The 18,879-nt window shown below is 41.2% G+C and overlaps 1 protein-coding gene across 1 annotated transcript; it reads right to left on the reverse strand.

The window, feature by feature from the left end:
• Positions 1 to 2,607: 2,607 nt before the first annotated feature.
• Positions 2,608 to 5,291, reverse strand: LOC147628516 (uncharacterized). The gene is made up of 2 exons (XM_086814182.1): positions 4,745 to 5,291; positions 2,608 to 4,457 (listed from the first exon to the last, which is right to left on the reverse strand). The coding sequence occupies exon 2, from the start codon at positions 4,288 to 4,290 to the stop codon at positions 3,019 to 3,021; it is 1,272 nt and encodes a 423-aa protein (XP_086670308.1). The 5' UTR covers positions 4,291 to 4,457; positions 4,745 to 5,291; the 3' UTR covers positions 2,608 to 3,018.
• Positions 5,292 to 18,879: the final 13,588 nt, after the last annotated feature.

Raw genomic sequence — 18,879 nt, forward strand, 5'->3', positions numbered from 1 at the left:
GAATGTTTCATTAGGCCTTGCCTTAGAGCTACAGTCGTAACTTCTTAATGTGTGTGCATTAGCTCATTCATTTGTTGTATGTTTATCCTCACTCCATTATCACACCAGAATGGTCCTTGTTGCCAATAGGGTGAGGGGAGAGCTCCCTTCGCCTAGATGGAATCGAATAGAGAGGAGTATCTCCCTCTCTTATTCACATAGAAATGTAGAGTTTCACACCCCCTCTACTCACATAAAATGATAATGCAATCTCCCTCCCCCCCCCCCTCTCTCTCTCTCTCTCTCTCTCTCTCTCTCTCTCTCTCTCTCTCTCTCTCTCTCTCTCTCTCTCTCTCTCTTCTCCCACATAGAAATGTTTAACAACACCAAAAATGATGCGTGCAAGCATATTTTCTATCTAATGATGTGCCACTAATCAAAGTGATTTATGAGATAACACAAAGATTTGAAGCCCTCCCTCAGTACCACTCAATAGCAACTTATGAATGAAGAATAAGGGAACTCTCAAACTCCAAGTCACATAGCTCACAAGAAAGCTCTTTCTTTCTCTCCCATGTGCTAACAAAATCACACGTTAGCCTAGTGATAAGGATTCTCACAAAGCAATGAATATTCCTTGAAAAAAAATGTGCCGCTCAACCACAAGAAGTAGTGCCCATCATAAAGATGTGCCACTTAACTATGAGAAGTTCTCACAAAGATGACAATTACACATTACCCACTCCTAAAGATACCCTCACTCAACAAATGATCAAGAGTACCCATGGAAGGAATATTTGATACCAACCCAAAGGAAGACACGGATTTAGCTCTTTACCTATCATGAATGAAGAGTGAGAGCTCACACACATAGAGAACCACTATGTATTTACTAATCACCCACTAAAATGACAATGATAATGAAAACATAAGGCGATTACCACAAAAAAAAACACAAAGCTTTATTATCACTAAAATGCACACAACTTGCTTACACATACACAAGAAAGAGAAAAGAGTACATGTTGCCATATGTATGAGTATTCTCAACCTTACAAAAGACAAGTCACATTATTTCCCACAAAAAGGAAACTCAAAAAATTCATGGAGTTAGTTTAATTTTTTATAGTATTAATAATAGAGATTGAGTGGCAATGTTTATTAGATCTTGACATTCTAAATTGCATTTTTGAATCTAAATGTTCTAGGTAGCATGTGATTATATTTTAGCATGTAAAAAATACTTATTATTATTTTTGTTTGGTTTGCTTCTAGGAGAAAAAGAGTAGGAGTTAGTGGTACTTTATGATGCAACTTATGCTTTGTTGGTCTTATATCATTGTGATGAAGTTGTACTTTGGTGCACATAGCTTTGTTTGATAGTGTTGTTAAAAGATGTACGAGCTACTTCTTTACCACTTAAGGAACAAAACTCAATGACACTATGCCACCAATTAGATGCTAGTAATAATGACTACCTAAGTTATGAATACTCACATATTTAAACATATTACTAAAGTGAAATAATCATGATCTACTTAATGAAGGGGTCTCTCTAATATAAATAAAAGACAGAGACATAAAGAAAATATGTACAATTACATAATATGAACCCCCATTATTACATGATGATGTGCTTTTTATTGAGATGTAGGGGAATGAGACTAGCCCATTTCACTGGTGGGGCGAGAGAGGGCCATGAATCTAGGCCATCAAGACCTTATGTACCAAAATTTTCACCATTTCAATTAAAATCCCCATATGTATGTAATTTTTATGTAACACCACAAGAGAAAAATTGCTTCTGTCGAACTCATGTACTATCTTACGTATTTTTAGGTAACCCCCCCTCCCGAGTTGTTGGTCTTTAGCATTGTTAGGACGTTTGATAGTATCGTTAAAAGATGTAGGAGCTACTTCTACACCACTTAAGGAACAAAACTCAATGGCACTATGCCACCAATTAGATGTTAGCAACAATGATTACCTGAGTTATGAATACTCACATATTCAAACATATTACTAAAGTGAAACAATCATGATCTACTTAATGAAGGGGGTTCCCTAATATAAATAAAAGACATATACATAAAGAAAATATGTACAATTCCATATTGTGAATCCCCATTATTACATGATGTGCTTTTTATTGAGATGTGGGGGCATAAGACTAGCCCATTTCAGTGGTGGGGGAGCGAGAGGGTCATGAACCTAGCTCGTCAAGACCTTATGTACCAAAACTTTCACCATTTCAATTAAAACCCTCAATATGTATGTAGCTTTTATGTAACACCACAAGAGAAAAAAACCCTTTTGTTGAACTCATGTGCTATCTTACATATTTTTAAGTGAACTCCTCCCTCCCCCCGAGTTGTTGGTCTTGTAGCATTGTGAAGACGTTTTGCTTTGGTGCACATAGCTTTGTTTGATAGTGTCGTTAAAAGATGTACGAGCTACTTCTACACCACTTAAGGAACAAAACTAATGGCACTATGCCACCAATTACATGCTAGCAGCAATGATTACCTGAGTTATGAATACTCACATATTCAAACATATTACTAAACTGAAACAATCATGATCTACTTAATGAAGGGGACTCCTAAATATAAATAAAAGACATAAGACATAAAGAAAATATGTACAATTACATATTGTGAATCCCCATTATTACATGATGATGTGCTTTTTATTGAGATGTGGGGGCATGAGACTAGCCCATTTCACAGGTGGGGGAGCGAGAGGGCCATGAATCTAGCCCATCAAGACCTAGGAGTTCGATTTGTGGGATAGCAAGAGGTGGCCATGAGCCTAGGCGTTGTATTTGCAGTGAACGAGAGGGCCATGAGCCTGGTCAAGGAGGACAAGTGATTGCCCTATGTTAGGAGGGGCATTGGGGAAGAAGACATGGTGTGGAAAGCTACTTAATGTAAGTTCAATAGGGTTGGTTTTTTGAGGGCGTCGAGTGGCTCCTTCAAAATGATGGGACCATGCCCAAAAAAAACACATCTCACCACTTAGTATATTCCTGCACCACCTCTAAAAAATTGGTAAATCAAGCTTGATTGGAGGAAGGGTGGTGAAATAGGGGTAGTAGTATGGCGATGATGGTGATGATGATCTCTCGAGCCACTCTAGAGCTTGGACTTGGGATTTGAGGAATTTGAGGTAGTGGATGGCCTCGTCAAGCATGGAGGCGGTGTCCATCTTAGTGCCACCAGGGACCAACCGTTGGAGGACACGTATGCGGTCGCCAATACGCTCTCGGCGGCGGCGGGCACTTACACTCTGGGGGTCCTTGGAGATTCGAACGTTGCGGCGTTTTGGGCGGCTGCCGGCGGTCGCCTCCATTATGCTCTCCCAGTCCAGCGGCTGCAGCGCCGCCGCAGCATACACCACCTCCCTCATGCTCGCCCGATAAGAATCAGCAATCTCTTCGTTATTCCCGTAATTCAGCAGCTTGCCTGCACAATTATCTCCATTGCATGTCGTGTTACCATGCACCACTTTGACCCCAAAACCGCCACTGCATGTACTGCTGCCATCGCCCACTTTGGCCCCGACATAATTACCATTGCTTGTGGGTTTATTATTGCCGTCATTTGCATTTGAATCGCTAACACTTGTGGATCCCCTCCCACTACAGCATACCGCATTAGCCCCTGCAATATCTACCCCTTGCAGTATGCATGGATTTCCCATTACAGTTAATCCCCCAGATAATTCCCCTCCTCTAACCTTAATATTCAAATCATCTATGCTTCCTTCCTTAGCTGCATCAATTTCATTCATTAATGGTTCCAACTGCTGATCATCACACTGCATGCTGCATGTAGAGTAGCTGCAGCTCCTGATCTCATCCATACTCCTATCAAGCATGGACCCAAAAGCTGGCATTGCTCCAAAATTGTCAAAAAGTGAGGGAATATGCTCAGAATTGCTCCCTTCACTGGCAGTCATTGATGCAGCCTCTGCATCAATGAATGGGTCTTGTAACAGTATGTCTTCATCATGGTTGGTTTCCAACATAGATGGATGATTTACATACTCATGCTCAAGCACTGAAAGAGGGGAGAAAACACTGCTCTCACCTGTGCTCGGAGCTGCATGGAAATGATCATGCAGATGGCAAGATTCATGAGTTTGCACATCCAAGATCCCTCTCAACACCTCGGCAAGCTCTCGAGCTTGACAATTGTCTCCATTTCCCTTGGCTTGCATGCATGGCAAGGCAGACGACACCCAAGAGGCAATCGGATTATGGAAGAAGGCAAAGTTATCATTCTCACTATTTGTGATTGCAGACCCCATTGTTAGATTACAATTAGAGAGCCAATCCTGCCCACAATTGAGACCGTTGATCTTGGGCCAAGAACTGTCAAGTGTTGAAAGAGAAGTCGCTTGGTGCTAACAAAAGAATATGGCACATTTTGTTGTAGAAATGTGGCACCTCCCACAAAGTTGTTACATTCGGAAACCTGTTGTGCACACACATAACACACGTCAAATCAAGCTGAACAAATTAAAACTTAGCTCAACCCAGTATTAGCACTACGTACTTTGGACTAATTTTCAATTAAACAAGCAAGCTACTCTATGACCTAGCCCCAAAATATTAGTTGTCTCTCAGATGATTTGATTACTGCAGTGGACTAAACTCCAACAATGCATATCTTTATCAGAGTGTAGTATGTACACAAGAATAGACAAAAGCTAGTTAAATATAATTAGAAGACCCTGCAGCAGAAACTGAGGAGACCTATACCTTTGGGGTCTAATTGACAAGACGATTACCCAGGAAGCATAAAATAAAGTTTAATATAGTGTTTGAATTGGGAAGGGGCTAGATGAGGAGTATAAAGGGAAGCTGAAGGTGAAAGAAGCGACCAAGGGGTGGGCAATTTAAAAGGGATTGACTGGATGTGTGTGTGTGTGTGTGTGTGTGTGTGTGGAGAGAGAGAGAGAGAGAGAGAGAGTGTGAGAGAGTGAGAGAGAGAGAGCAAAAATGTGAGCCGTGGGCAAGCTACACACATGCATGCTCTTGCTATTACGTCTTACTAAGATAATATATTACTGCAACATATATTTGCTACTTACTACTACATTAAGGTGCTGCAATATTTTATATTGGCGCTACAACACTAAACTAACGATTATTGCCATTTCTGGCGGAATTCTTAAGCTATCTAGCAATATATATACTGCAGAGAAAGTAAGGAAGAAAGCAGAAGAGAGGACATCAGCAGCAAGGGATGGATGTGGAGGGTTGGCAGTTAACTGGTCATACAAGCAAACAGGAGCTCAAAGGGGCTAGTGGGCAAAAGGAAAACCTAGGCTATACAGGGAAGGGTGCGAGGAGACAGTACACCACGTGCTACCCTATCCCCTCGCACAGACGGCCATGACGCTGACCTCCGTCCGATTCTGACGGGACCGTCACTAACGCCGTCAGATCCTAATTACCTTAATTACCCTAAACCCTAGTTGTTTTTTCCTTCTAAGTTTTGCATTTTGTCCCGTGCTTCTGTACCTTAATGGCCTCTGGAGCTGTCACGGTGTGACCACCTTTCAACTTTTGCCCTATATTATATTGGACTCTCCTGTGCTTATTTATAGAGACGCCCCCAATTTCAATACGCTTTCACTTTCGCACTCGACAACATTTCCTCCACGTGGAGTCCACCACCCTAGATCTTCACGTGCCCTCTGAAGTCTACCACGTGCCTCTAGTAAGGTCTGATAGAAACTCCAAAGCCTTGAAAATAACCTCTTTACCACCTCGGTACATTGTCAATTTAGATTTTCTCCTTACAATCGGTGATTACATCATTTTGCTACAACTTTGCCAAATTTTGGAGATAAATCTCTATTTTAAGTACTTGACCAAGCATTGTATGTGAATAAAAAGAGAGAGGTGTTGGAGGTTCAATATTATGGAGAGAGAGAGAGAGAGAGAGAGAGAGAGAGAGAGAGAGAGAGAGACGCTAGACACACTTGCAAGGGGATGGTCACCGAGGGAGCTCGGTGGAGGGAGCTTTTCTTGGCTACCCTCCATCTCTACTTTGAACACTCTCTCTCTCTCTCTAACTATTCCCACCACCTCCTAGGATCGTAGTACTACTGTGTGAAATCTCATTCCACTTGCCGGATTCTCTCATTAAAAAATGGGTGTCCATGGTGAAAAGGACCTACTCCCAAGGACTTTACCCACTTGTTCATGGCCAACAATTGGAAACACTTTGGGCCGGGACATTTTTGACAAAAAGAAAACTAATTTCCACCCATGTCATCATCACCTCCATCTTCAAAACAATGGTTGTCAAAGTGTGAAAGCTCCGCTTGGTTCATGTTTTGAATATATTCCCCCACCCAACATTTCTTTTTGAGCCTTTGCCCCCCTCTACATCCATTCTCTTTTTGCAAATTTATTGTCGTAAGAGCGCAAAAGTATTTACACATTATGGTTAAACTAAAATGCATGCAAAATCAATTTGATTGTTTTTAGTAATAGGTGCTTTTCTTAATTGCTTTGATAATCAACAAATCCAATCTTTAAACCTCTCTTGAATTTAATGTGGAGATGTGAAAATCAATAGATATACTTTACGGCACTATTTCTAATTGTCGATATTTACAAGAGAGGGTACTGAATTATAGATGCCACGAGGAGTGGCGCGTGCCATTATACCACTACGCTATAGCCTAGGAGGCCATCATGGACATTTGGAAAAGTGGTACATCCTCTTCCACATTCAAATGCCATAAACTCAATGAAGTGTGTGTGTGTGTGTGTGTGTGCGTGCGTGCATGTGTCTATGTATGTATGTGCAAGCATGTGAGAGAGAGAGAGAGAGAGAGAGAGAGAGAGAGAGAGAGAGAGAGAGAGAGAGAGAGAGCTGGGCATGAATCATGCAAATAAGGGGGTGTGAGTGTTGTGTGCATATTGCAACACGAGACCTTTCTAGTGTAGCATAATGCTCCCTTGTATTTTGACAAGATAATACCTCGTCATTGTGTTCTTATAACACAAACAATAGATAAAATATACAACCACTACAAATTGTAACACTCTAAATATGTCAAAGATTGTCCAATTCTTTCTTTTAGAGTGTGTATATAAAGATATACATTGAAAAAAACCTTTAAAATGGGATTTACACAAAGGATGGCAATAAGCTAAGACAAATGTTACTTCAAATATACTAGAAATTACTAAGAAAAAATTAATTTGCACACATAAATGAGTAGGCTAAAATGTTTAATGACCTAAAAGTTCATAACTTTTTGTGTAAGCTATGTGTTTGAAAAAGCTACCATCGTGACTATTGGTAATGACTTCAAAAGTATTTTAGACAAGCTTGAGCCATTGGTTATTATACAAAACTCAAGATTGAGGATCAACTCAAAGTAATTATTTATATTATTCTAAGAATTGTTAACAATTGAATTATGGAGCATGCACAATTTTACATATCATAAACTTCTTTAGGAAAGCATGTTCAATTTGAAAATCATTAGAGTCATAAACATGTAAAGTCAGCTCAAAGAGCCTCACTCTCAAAGGAATTTAATGAGCTATACACATTATCTTTAATACTCTCTCTCTCTCTCTCTCTCACACACACACACACACACACACACACACACACAACACACACACACACACACAAAAAGAGAATGGAGGCATAGTCGTGAAAGGTATCCATGCAATAGTGAGAGAAAGTAGTGAGAGAGTGGTGTAAGTAGTGATAAAGGTGCAACCAATCGTGACATGGATATTTTCCTCCTATACACATGGCTATTTTCCTATCAATGTGATTGTTTTACTATGTGTATAGTCTTTTTTTGTGTGGATGGTTTTGTGTTAATGTAAAGACTCTTTAGGGCATGCTCTCTTTAGGCAACTCGCGAGCTCTTGAGGTTAGCTCCAATCCTAAACCCAATCCATATGTTTTATGGTTTTATTTATTTTTCATTCTATGTTTAGGGTTTAGGTATGCACACATGTTTGCACAATACTTTATGCACATGAGATCTCTCTTCTCTATACTCTATGCGTAGAGTATAATGCTCTATTATTTTCATTATACATAGAGTATATTGCATACATAGAGTATAAAGAGAACTCTTTAATGCATGAGCTATGCATAAAAGAGAGCTCTTATGAGCTATGCATAAAAGAGAGCTCTTATAAGATCTCTTATGCATATGAGAGCCATGTATGAGCTCTCATAAGCTATGCATAATGAGAGATTATGCATAGAGCATGAGAGCTCTTATATGTGGGATTTTTTTTTTCAAATGCATTAGAAATCTCATTTTTCAGAACTCTAGTATTTGCATAAGGGCTCTTACCTTATCCATGGAGATCATGCATAAGGTAGAGCCCTTATGGCAATGCATAGAACTCTATGCATTTGCATAAGGGCCCTATCTTATGCATATGCCTCACTTTGAAGATTATGCAAATAACATTTTCTTGTTACATGTTGTTCTTTTATTCTTGTAGGTCATTACTCTCTTTGGTTAGGTCTTCATTTGCCATCTCTCCATTCTCTAATGGTAAGCTCTAAACCTAAAACTCTTTTTTTAATGTTGCACACCCAAGTGCTATGGGAGTGTTTTTTTTTCACATGCATGATAACTCTCTCATGCAAATGAGTTCTATGCATTTGGCTCCTACCTTATGCGTGGAGATCCATGCATTTACATAAGGCTCTACCTTATGCATGGATAGAGTGCTGTATGCTCTATGATCTCTATGCATGTATAGGGGTCCTTATGCATGCATAGAGCGCTCTATGCATGTATATAGCTCTCTATGCATACATAGAGTGGACCAAGCAAAAGACTAGGGACAAGTAGTACATAATAGATGTACTTCTTGTCCCTAGTTTCCAAATCCCACAGGAAAGTGCTTTGATGAAGGTTATGCCAAAGATCATTGAAAAATTTTGCATCTCTCTAGTAGGAGGTCTACAATACACTGACGAGTAAAGCACGCTGGCCCCTCTCGAGTAGGAGGTTTGCAATACACTGACGAGTAAAGCACGGTGGCCTCTATCCTATCCATTATGCAAGCAAGGAGTAGAGAATTGCAAAGATGTTATTTAGAGAGAGGACCCACAAGGCCATGCACACAACAAAAGGTAGCAGCTCAGTGCAAATTGGTATGGTGGGTCCCTCACACTACATTTTGGGTGGGAAAGCCAACTTTTATGCAAAATTTGTAAGTATTATTACATTGTTTTCACCTCATCTCTTCATATTATGTATATAATTGCTTAACATGATTTTTTTCCCTAGAAAGCACAAATTAATTGCTCACCAATCATCGAAGACGTAATGAGAAAGGAACATGGAAATGTCTTCTTGAAAAGGAAACTTCTATTGAGGTGAATTTAATATTCTTTAGTATTCTCTTTTATATTTTCTAATAACAATATAGTTCTCTATGTAATTTCTTTCTTACGATGATAATGTAATGAGGAGCATGATGATGATAATGACGACGAGGATTAAGACAAATAAGGTAATCTAGGATAGTTTTATTGTTGTGTAACACATGGCTACTAAGGATATGATTCCTTTTATTGTATATATCGTATATATCATAAATGTACTTTTAGTATTTTGGATTTAAATGTAATGTCTTTCCATGCTCTTAAATGTTATGAGATCTTTATTTACATAATGTGCTCTTGCTCTTAATGATGTGCTTAAACTTTTTAACAAAAAATGGGACAGAATGGATGATTAATTTTCCTAATTTTTGGTGATTTTTTAAATTTGGAAGTTAAAATGCACTTATAATCATGGTTTAAACATAGCCCCAACCGCAAACCTGTAGTTACATTACCAACCGCATTTAAAATTGCAAAACATGTTTTTTTAAATCTCTAAATCCTTTCATTTCTACAAGGCTAGAAACGTGGCTATACCCACTATTTCTCGTAGTCACACACACACACACACACACACACACACACACACACACACACACACACACACACACACACACATTTCAACTTGTGTAGAGATTTGTACATCCCTTTGCTACATCTTAAATTGGAACCTTAGCATCAAAAGATCCCATTCTTTGTTTTTTTAGGAACACCATTAACGCATCAAGACTTTGATACTTTTAAGAAGCTCTTGTTTAAGGTCCCATACTTAAGAAGAGTAGCAAGTCTCATTGCAAAATGTAACAACCTAGTACTCTCAAGTCTTTGATCCTCCACAAGGGATGCCTCCTATAAGTATGGTGAGATGAAGAACATTTTCAACCCTACATGATGGGCTCATGATAGTTGGGCATAAATTTCATGTCTCCTTTCTAAAATATTCAAACACATGAATTGGCAAGAGGAGCTCTATGAGCATCATATATCACATTTTTTCTTGGTTTAATCAAATTATAAATTCTCTTGAACGTCTTATAGAGAAAGCATGACATTGTTAGCTTACTCTATCCAAATAGCAAGATCCAAATAGCAAGTAGCTAATATATGAATACATAAAGTGAATAGGAAGATAGAAGTAGTAGAGTTACACATGCAAGAAATAGAGGAGAAGGATCTTTTGGTTGGATAGTACTAAGGAGAATTCGCTTATCTAATGCATGTATAACATGTGGGGTGGCATATTATGTGTTTTTCCTGCACATAAGAGAGTATAGAAACTTTAAATATGTTAAATTACAAGGACCTATTTCTCAAGGGATCTCATGCATGCACATGGCATCTTATAAAACTGCTAAGTCCCAGCATGGTAGCTTAGATTACAAATTTTGTGAAGGAGGTCATAAACAACCCCAAGCATAGGCAACAACTCATTTGCTAATTGGCATGCCATTAATCAATGTCACATTACAAATTTACTTAAAAGTGCCTCTTTAAATTATTTGTCTCTTGAAAGTTTTTGTTTTGGGAATTTGTAAGGTTTGTAACTCTAGAAATAATGAGAACATGTTTGATGATACTTGAAATTGAGGCTTTTAAAAAACTTTAGAGCGAACTCTTTCAAAATTAAAAGGCTTCAATGGCCACATATAATGCTCAACAAAGGCTCTATAGAAAAGGTTGACTTAATCAAGACTTTATAAGTGATCAGTCCATTATTGTCTGCTCAAAATATTCCATTTTTTTGTTGCACAAGCTCAAATAGAAGAGGGTGTCTTAGGTTATGAATTTCTAGAAAATAGCCTTGATCATAGGTAATATATTTACTTTGTTGATGAATCATGCTAACATGCCCCTTTAATCAATGTATTGCTATAAATTTGTGTAGATAATTTATCATTTCCAAAAAAATCAACCTTTTCCAACCAATTCTTTTTCGGAGTTTATATTGTTTGTTTCACTGTAACTTCTTGATACTTGGAGTTGAGACTTTTGAATTTTGTTGTGAACTCCCTAGAAAGTGTCTAGAAACTTCATTCCCCATTTTATTAGTGGGGTCTTAAATCAAAAGGTTCATAAGGCAAGAATTCAACCTAAGGTTGTGAAACGAATGATCATGGTTGGGTGACTATTCCAAATGTGTAGATGGGCAATGTTGCATGTCCATCAAAGACATTAAGAGCACATTTATGCAATTAAGGTATCTGAGCACCTCTGACTACTCCTGACAACACTTTGCATCAAAGCTACACCCATATGAGTTTTTAAACTAGAGGCCCTCCATTTATCCCATAGAGTTGGAGTGAAAATGGTTGGTTATAAACATGGGGTTACAAAATGCTCCAATAAATATGTCACAACCCATGGCCACCAATGTGTCCATTCCCTATTTTATTAGTGGGGTCTCAAATCAAAAGGTTCACAAGGCAAGAATTCAACCTAAGGTTGTCAAAAGAATGATCATGGGTGACTATTCCAAAGGTCTAAATGGGAAATGTTGCACGTCCATCAATGACACTAAGAGAACTTTCATGCAATTAAGGTATCTGAGCACCTCTGACTACTCCTGACAACACTCTGTAGTATCAATGCTACGCCCACATGGAGTTTCTAAACTAGAGGCCCTCCATTTATTCCGGAGAGTTGGAGTGAAAATGGACTCGTTGTAAGATGGGGGCTACAAACTGCTCCAATAAATATGTCATAACCCATGGCCAATGTTGCTCCAACCCTCCTACATGAGCACGCCCTAAGTCAACATTTAACTATAGCATTAATAGTTCAATTAGTGTTCATGGAAAGCAATTTACATAACAAATCATAAAACTTACAACTTCAAATTTATACATGTCAATAATGTTTTTCAAAATTGGAGAAAATTTATAACTAAAATACCTTACTTTTGGAATTGTGAAAATAAGATTTACAAGTAAAATGGAGTGCACTTTCAGTCAATCCCAAATCCAAGTGTCAAGTGAATGTTTAAGGCTTGGTTGCTATCAAGTGAATGTCTAAGTCCTAGTTGCATGCGAAGAATAAACGGATAATTGATTTTAGATTTTTAGTCTAATAATTACAAAACGAAAAATTGACTAGGGGATTTTTGTGGTTGTCACTCATTTGCAACTCCTTCAAGTTCACAACGGTTACTGAGAATTTTTATTTGTTGGAACTTGGGGGTATTAAACCTACACAACAAGCAAGAGCTATAAGCTAACCTAGATGTTGGAACTTATGAGTGGAGCCCTTGGTGCATGATTTTGAAGGCAATGTGGAGCCATGCGCATGGTGAGGGGTGGTGGTGCCCAACATAGTGCAATGCAAATTGGCCATTATCCAAATCAAGAAAGAACAAGGGGTGGTGCCCACCATAATAGCTGCCAAATCAAAGGGTGGTGCCCAAGTTCCAACAGAGGGGGGCCAAATCAGGAAAGAACAAAGAAAGAGGGGGGCCAAATCAGGAAAGAACAAAGCAAGGCAGGCGGCAGGACCACCACTTCAAAGGCTATCTAGAAGTATATTATAAATGTGTGTTAATAATATGCGAGTCGAGCAAGCTGATAGATCTTGCTGGCCAGCGGGCACTGGAAAGCAACGTACAGATGCCCTGATCTGGGATAAGGACAAGCAGCAGGCCCCATGAGATAAGCTAAAGAAAGAGATAAAAATGAGTTATACGCGGATGATCTACAGCGTACATGATGATCGTTGATAGGGATGGTCATCAATCATCCACATGATTGGCATATGCATAATATATATATATGTATATGCATAATCATCCACATGATTGGCATATGCATATGTATCAAATGGTCCCCCCCCCCCCCCCCATTTTCCAAAGCAAACGGCGGACTTGGACTTTCAGATCGAGATTTGTGTGTCAGACTGCTACTAATAAGTCACGGGCCCGGGCCAAAATTGGAAAGGCGATCCCCTGACCACGTGACCTTGCCAATTGGCCACCCTCAATTGGCTGCTATACTCATCATCGTGTTCGTGCCCAGCAGCTCCTTAGTGAGGGCACTGTCGATTAAAAATATATATAAACAATGAAAGTGTAAAATTGTAATTTCACATATATATATATATACACACACACACACACATACTACTACAAGGTTCCTAAAAACTAGGAAGATCTAAAATGGGTGGCCAACTCCCTCCCATAGGAAAGGTGGTGTACATAGACTAAAGAGTGAGCACACCGCTCTATGGCCCTTAGCTCAATAGGTGCAACCACACTCCTCTCAAAGAACTGTACATGACACACACACATATATATATACATATATGCATACATGCATAGATATATGTGTGTCTGTGTGTGTACACGCGTATGCATGTGTACGTGTATGCGTATATGTATATGTGTGTGCGTATATACATATACATACATACATACATACATACATACATACAAATATATATATATATATATATAAGAAAAGTTCCAAATTTGAAGGTTTTTCTTCTATAACTTATCAAAATTAGTCAAAATTTGAAGATTTTTCTTCTATAACTTGCCAAAATTTGTAGTAATTGGAACTTACGTATAGCTATATTGAAAGTTTCAATTTGTAGTAATTGAAGCTTTCAATCTATGTACATATAGTTATGTTGCTTTAATGGGCTAGTTGTGCTCTCTCATGGTGGTGGCTATGACTACCCTTCTCCCTTGGGTTACACAAATGCTCGCTTCTGCTTTGGGTCCAAGAAGACTAAGAAGAGGGAGCTCTCTCTTGTCTCCCTTTTTTCGAGTGCTAGTAGCAACCCTCTTAATCTATGTGGTCATACTCCCAATTTTTATGTAAACACCGAAGAGTAGGGAAAGGGAAGAGCAGTGCTTCCCTTTCCCAGCCTACTAGTGGGACAATGGCATTGGATTATGTTGTTAGCCCTGCTACATTATTTGGTATGGTGCTTGTGAGATCTCTCTAGGGTAGCCATGACCTTGCCCACGAAGGCCAACTACCAATGCATATGCCTTCTTACTATATTATATAACAGCAACAACATGGTTGACTTTTCAAGGTGCCATGTGGCATAATTTTTAGGCATCTCCTTCTTGAATAGAGAGAGAGAGAGAGAGAGAGAGAGAGAGAGAGAGAGAGAGAGAGAGAGAGAGAGACGCTAGGGACACTTGCAGGACAAATGTAGGTTCATTCATGGAGAAAGATAGAGAGGTTCAAATTGCTCAATACTAATGGAGAGAGAGAGAAAGAAAGAGAGACTTTGGACAACTTGTAGAGTGCATGACCCATGCATCCTTAACACGTGGCGAATGCATATTAATTGTTAGATATCCGTAACGTCGCTACGGGCGTTACCACAAGAGGGGACGGCCTCTGGGCTCACCACCCAGCCATAGAGGAAGAATGAGGATTGCCCCTCATCCCCCAGGCTATATAGTGTGTGGCCTGCCGTCCACACTAGCCTGGCCGCCCATGGGCGTCCTCTCCCACACTAAACCCCGGACATGGCCATCCGGTCTGCCGTCGGTCACAGGCATTACAGCCTACGTGACATTACCCCCCCTTAAGAAGAGTTTTCGTCCTCGAAAACAACTGGGGAAACCTTTTAGAAATTGCACTACGGCGTTCCCAGGTAGCTACCTCCTCACTCCTATTTGTCCATTTAACAAGTACCTCCTGGTACACTTTATGTCGGGTTTGTCTATCACGATACTGTATAATCTTTTCAGGTTCATGTGGTATCTTTGGTGGCTCTATCAAGTCCACCAAAATCTCTGGAGAAACTGCGTTCTCTAACCCGTGAACTGATTTCTTCAGTTTACTGACATGGAAGACAGGATGGACTTGAGAACTCTCCGGTAACTCAAGTTTATATGCTACGTCCCCAATCTTCTTAAGGATTTTAAAAGGACCACAATATCTCGGAGAAAGTTTATCACACTTTCCCGTTTTCATGGTTTCTGACTGCGCAGGAACCTTGAGGAATACAAAGTCACCTTCTGCAAAGGTCACTTTTCTTCGTCCTTTATCTGCATAAGTTTTAGCGCGATCCTGAGTGCTACGAATGCTCTCACGTGCGGCTCTGAGCATATCATTCATATCTTCAAGGAAATCCTTGACAGATTGAATCTTCTCCTTTTCTAGGCCTACAGCCATTGGAGATCTCGGCTGGAATCCATACATTAATATGAATGGTGTAAATCCAGTCGTCGCTGAGTGTTTGGAGCTGTTATAGGCAAACTCCAATAAGGGCAAGTACTCTTCCCAATTAGATTGCTTCTTACTAACATAAGAACGCAACATATCCTCTAGAATTTGGTTAACTCTTTCAGTTTGACCATCAGACTCCGGATGATCTGCCGTACTCATACTCAGAGTAGTGTCCAGCTTTTTGAAGACTTCCCTCCAAAAATGACTGTTGAACTTTCTATCTCTATCCGACACTATATCTGCGGGCAGGCCATATAGCTTGTAGAGATGTTCAATAAAGAGTTTTGCCAACTCTGGCGTTTTAACAGTTTTCTTCGTGGCAATAAACTTTGCCATTTTAGTTAACCTGTCCACTACCACCCACACCGAGTCATTCCCTCGACTCGTCTTGGGTAAACCGGTAATGAAATCCATGGAAATGCTTTCCCATTTCCTTTGAGGAATATCCAGTGGATGGAGTAGTCCTCCAACCTTAAGACGTTCATGTTTATTGACCTAGCACTTATTGCATTTCAGCACATAAGTTTGGACGTCCTTAAACAAACTAGGCCAATAAAACTGTCTTTTTACTAGTGCATAGGTCTTCTGAATCCCAGGATGACCCGCACTTGGACTATCATGACTTTCTTTAAGAATTTGGGCCTGAAAGTCACCAATAGTTGGTACACATATTCTACCCTTGTAGAGTAAGTACCCGTCGTCAATGGAGTAATTAGCATCATGATCACTTCGGGTCTCAGTCAACCCCAACTTCTTGACTAATGAGTAGTTCAAGAAGTTGTGGTAGCTCCATCATCAATAAAAATTGTGACTCTACGGCCACCTATGGTGTCATACATGCGCACCATGTCATGCGGACCTACAGTAGGTTGCCACATCGTTGGTGTCACTGAACAAGCGTGATGCTCATCACAATGACACACTGTCACCTCTCTGAACTCTGCGGAACTGAGAGGTAGTCTCTGCACTGTATGCAACTGCCTAGAAGATTTACCATCTTTTTTGGGCTCGTTGCCACTCGTGGTGGCTTTAGGCTTTGGACACTCAGCCTTCGTGTGCCCTACTTCATTGCAATTAAAGCAGCGATTTTCCTTTCGCGCTTTAATATACTACTCTTTCTTTTGGATTTCGGTGTCTCTTTTTTTCCTGGATGGTCGCGGCTTTTTTGACCAATGACCACCCTGTCCTTCCTGGTCTGTCCTATCCCCTTGTTTATCACTGCGGAACCCTTTTCTTTTGAGGCCTGACCTCCTCTTTTCACTACCCTCGGCCTTGCTAGAACCACCACGCGCACTACGGGGCTTGATGTCATCGAATATCTGTGCATATTGAATCGCCTCTGCTAAGTCTTTAGGCTGTAGGGGTTCTACGTACTCAAGGTAATCATCTTTGAGGCCTCTCTTAAAGCCTCGCAATGTCTGGAATGCATCGATTCCCTTTAGCTTGAGTAGTACTATCTCCCTGTAGTTTGAGATGTACTGAGTTAGGGATTTGTTCTCCATCGAGCACTTGTCCCATAACTCCCAGCTTCTCTCCTCATTAACAGGCAAAAATTCTTTTCGAAACATTGTTTCAAATTTCGTCCAAGTGGCAGGGCGAGTTGTCAAACTCATCCACCACTTGTATGCTTTGCCGGTTAATGAGAGGCTAGCCTCTACGGGCTGTATACGGCTAGGCTGCTGTCGCAGCGCGCGTAAATCTGACCACTTCGCTAGAAACATATTGACTGAGTCCTTGTTTCTCTCCTTTTCCTCGCCACCAAAACTAGGCGGCTTTAAGTCTTTTAATAACAACGAAGCTGTCGCTACGGACGGCCCCGCAGGCGCATCGGCCTGTACTCCTGCAACCACTGGCGAGGCTACGCTCACCCGTGCTGTAGGAGCTCGGCTACCTCGAGGAGTCGGAGTACTAGCCGAGGCGGCTGTCAGTGCATCTAACCGTGTGGAGATGCTCTGTAGCATCGTGACTAAATCAGCCTGGACTTTACCCATAGTGTTCAATTTGGCATTAAGAAATTTAAACAGTCCACTAGAGAGCTCTGTCTCTGTCAGGACATTAGCAGGGTCCAATAAGTCATAGTCGTCGTCGTCATAATCCAAGAGGTCCTCCTCGATCCCCTCGGCGACGTCAGTGTTCATGTCCTCTGGCTCATCGACCAGAAAGGGGTCATCAGCCAATGCGGTCGCTGCGGGCTCGCTGGGTCCTAAGGCGGGGTCAATAGACGAGGAGGGCGCTGGCAGATCACGCGTGATCGACGAGCGCACTCCGGACCGAACAACGGTCGGGCGTGTACGGCCTGACAATTCGGTCGGGGTCAAACCCGCGACCGAGGACAAGAGACTGGAAAAACCTAGAGAAGTAGAAGGCGGTGGGGACACACTACGCCTAGCAGACATCTTTAATTCTTGCAAAAAAATAATGCGAGAACTCAAAAATTACTAAAAAAAATGCTAATAAAAATGAGCAGTGCGGTGGAGAGAGAATAGTCACCCCCCTTTACGGTTGCCTGTCGATTTGTGTTGCGTTGCGAGCCTCTACAAGGACGCTTCCGGGATGCTCCAATCCACGAGAAAAATGCCTACAACTCATAACAAAAATTAAAATGATCGAGAGGCTGTGCCTTGCCGGGATTATTTCTTGAGGGGATTATCCTTCCTCCCCAGCCGAGAGAGAGCGTTTGTTTGAATTTTCTCATTTTTAATTTCATAAAAATGAATAATAAAAATATATTTTAAACAAAATAAATGGGTTTTTTCTTTTTTTTTTGGCCGTTGGTGGCCGCCTGTTGGTTGGTTGGCTGGCCGTGGTGGCTGCTTTGGCCACCGTCTCCATTGGCTGGCCGGCGCCGCCGCCTGGCTAGCCGCCCGCCGGCTGGCCGCCGCCGCCGCGGCCGCTCGCCGGCTGGCCTGGCTGGCCGCCGCCGGCTGGCCGCCTAGGCCAACGCTGTGGAGGGGCTGCAGCCACCCGAAGCCACAGCAGCTGCTACATTGTTGCCGTCTTGTGCCGCAATCGGCGTTGCACTTCCCCATCGTAGTGCGCCGTCCAGGGTGCACCTTTTCCTCGACGTCGACCGTGACCACACCGTAGTGCGTAGGTAGGTCGTCCCTTCAAGTAGCCTCACCGCAGAGCACAGGAGCTTGCCGACGACGCCACAGAGCTTCGCCCCACAACATCGATTTCAGCAAGTCCAGCGGCCAGCAAACAACGCGAGCTCTCCAACGGACATCGGCATGTTGCTGGTGGCGTTTCGTGGGGCTGGTCTTCGCCCCCCCACACAACGCAGAGTTAATTTAGAGTTGGTTTTCGCCGCCCCA

Source organism: Cibotium barometz, chromosome 19 (genome assembly GCF_041138505.1).
Source record: "Cibotium barometz isolate CiBa-2024 chromosome 19, ASM4113850v1, whole genome shotgun sequence".
Lineage (NCBI taxonomy): Eukaryota > Viridiplantae > Streptophyta > Polypodiopsida > Cyatheales > Cibotiaceae > Cibotium > Cibotium barometz.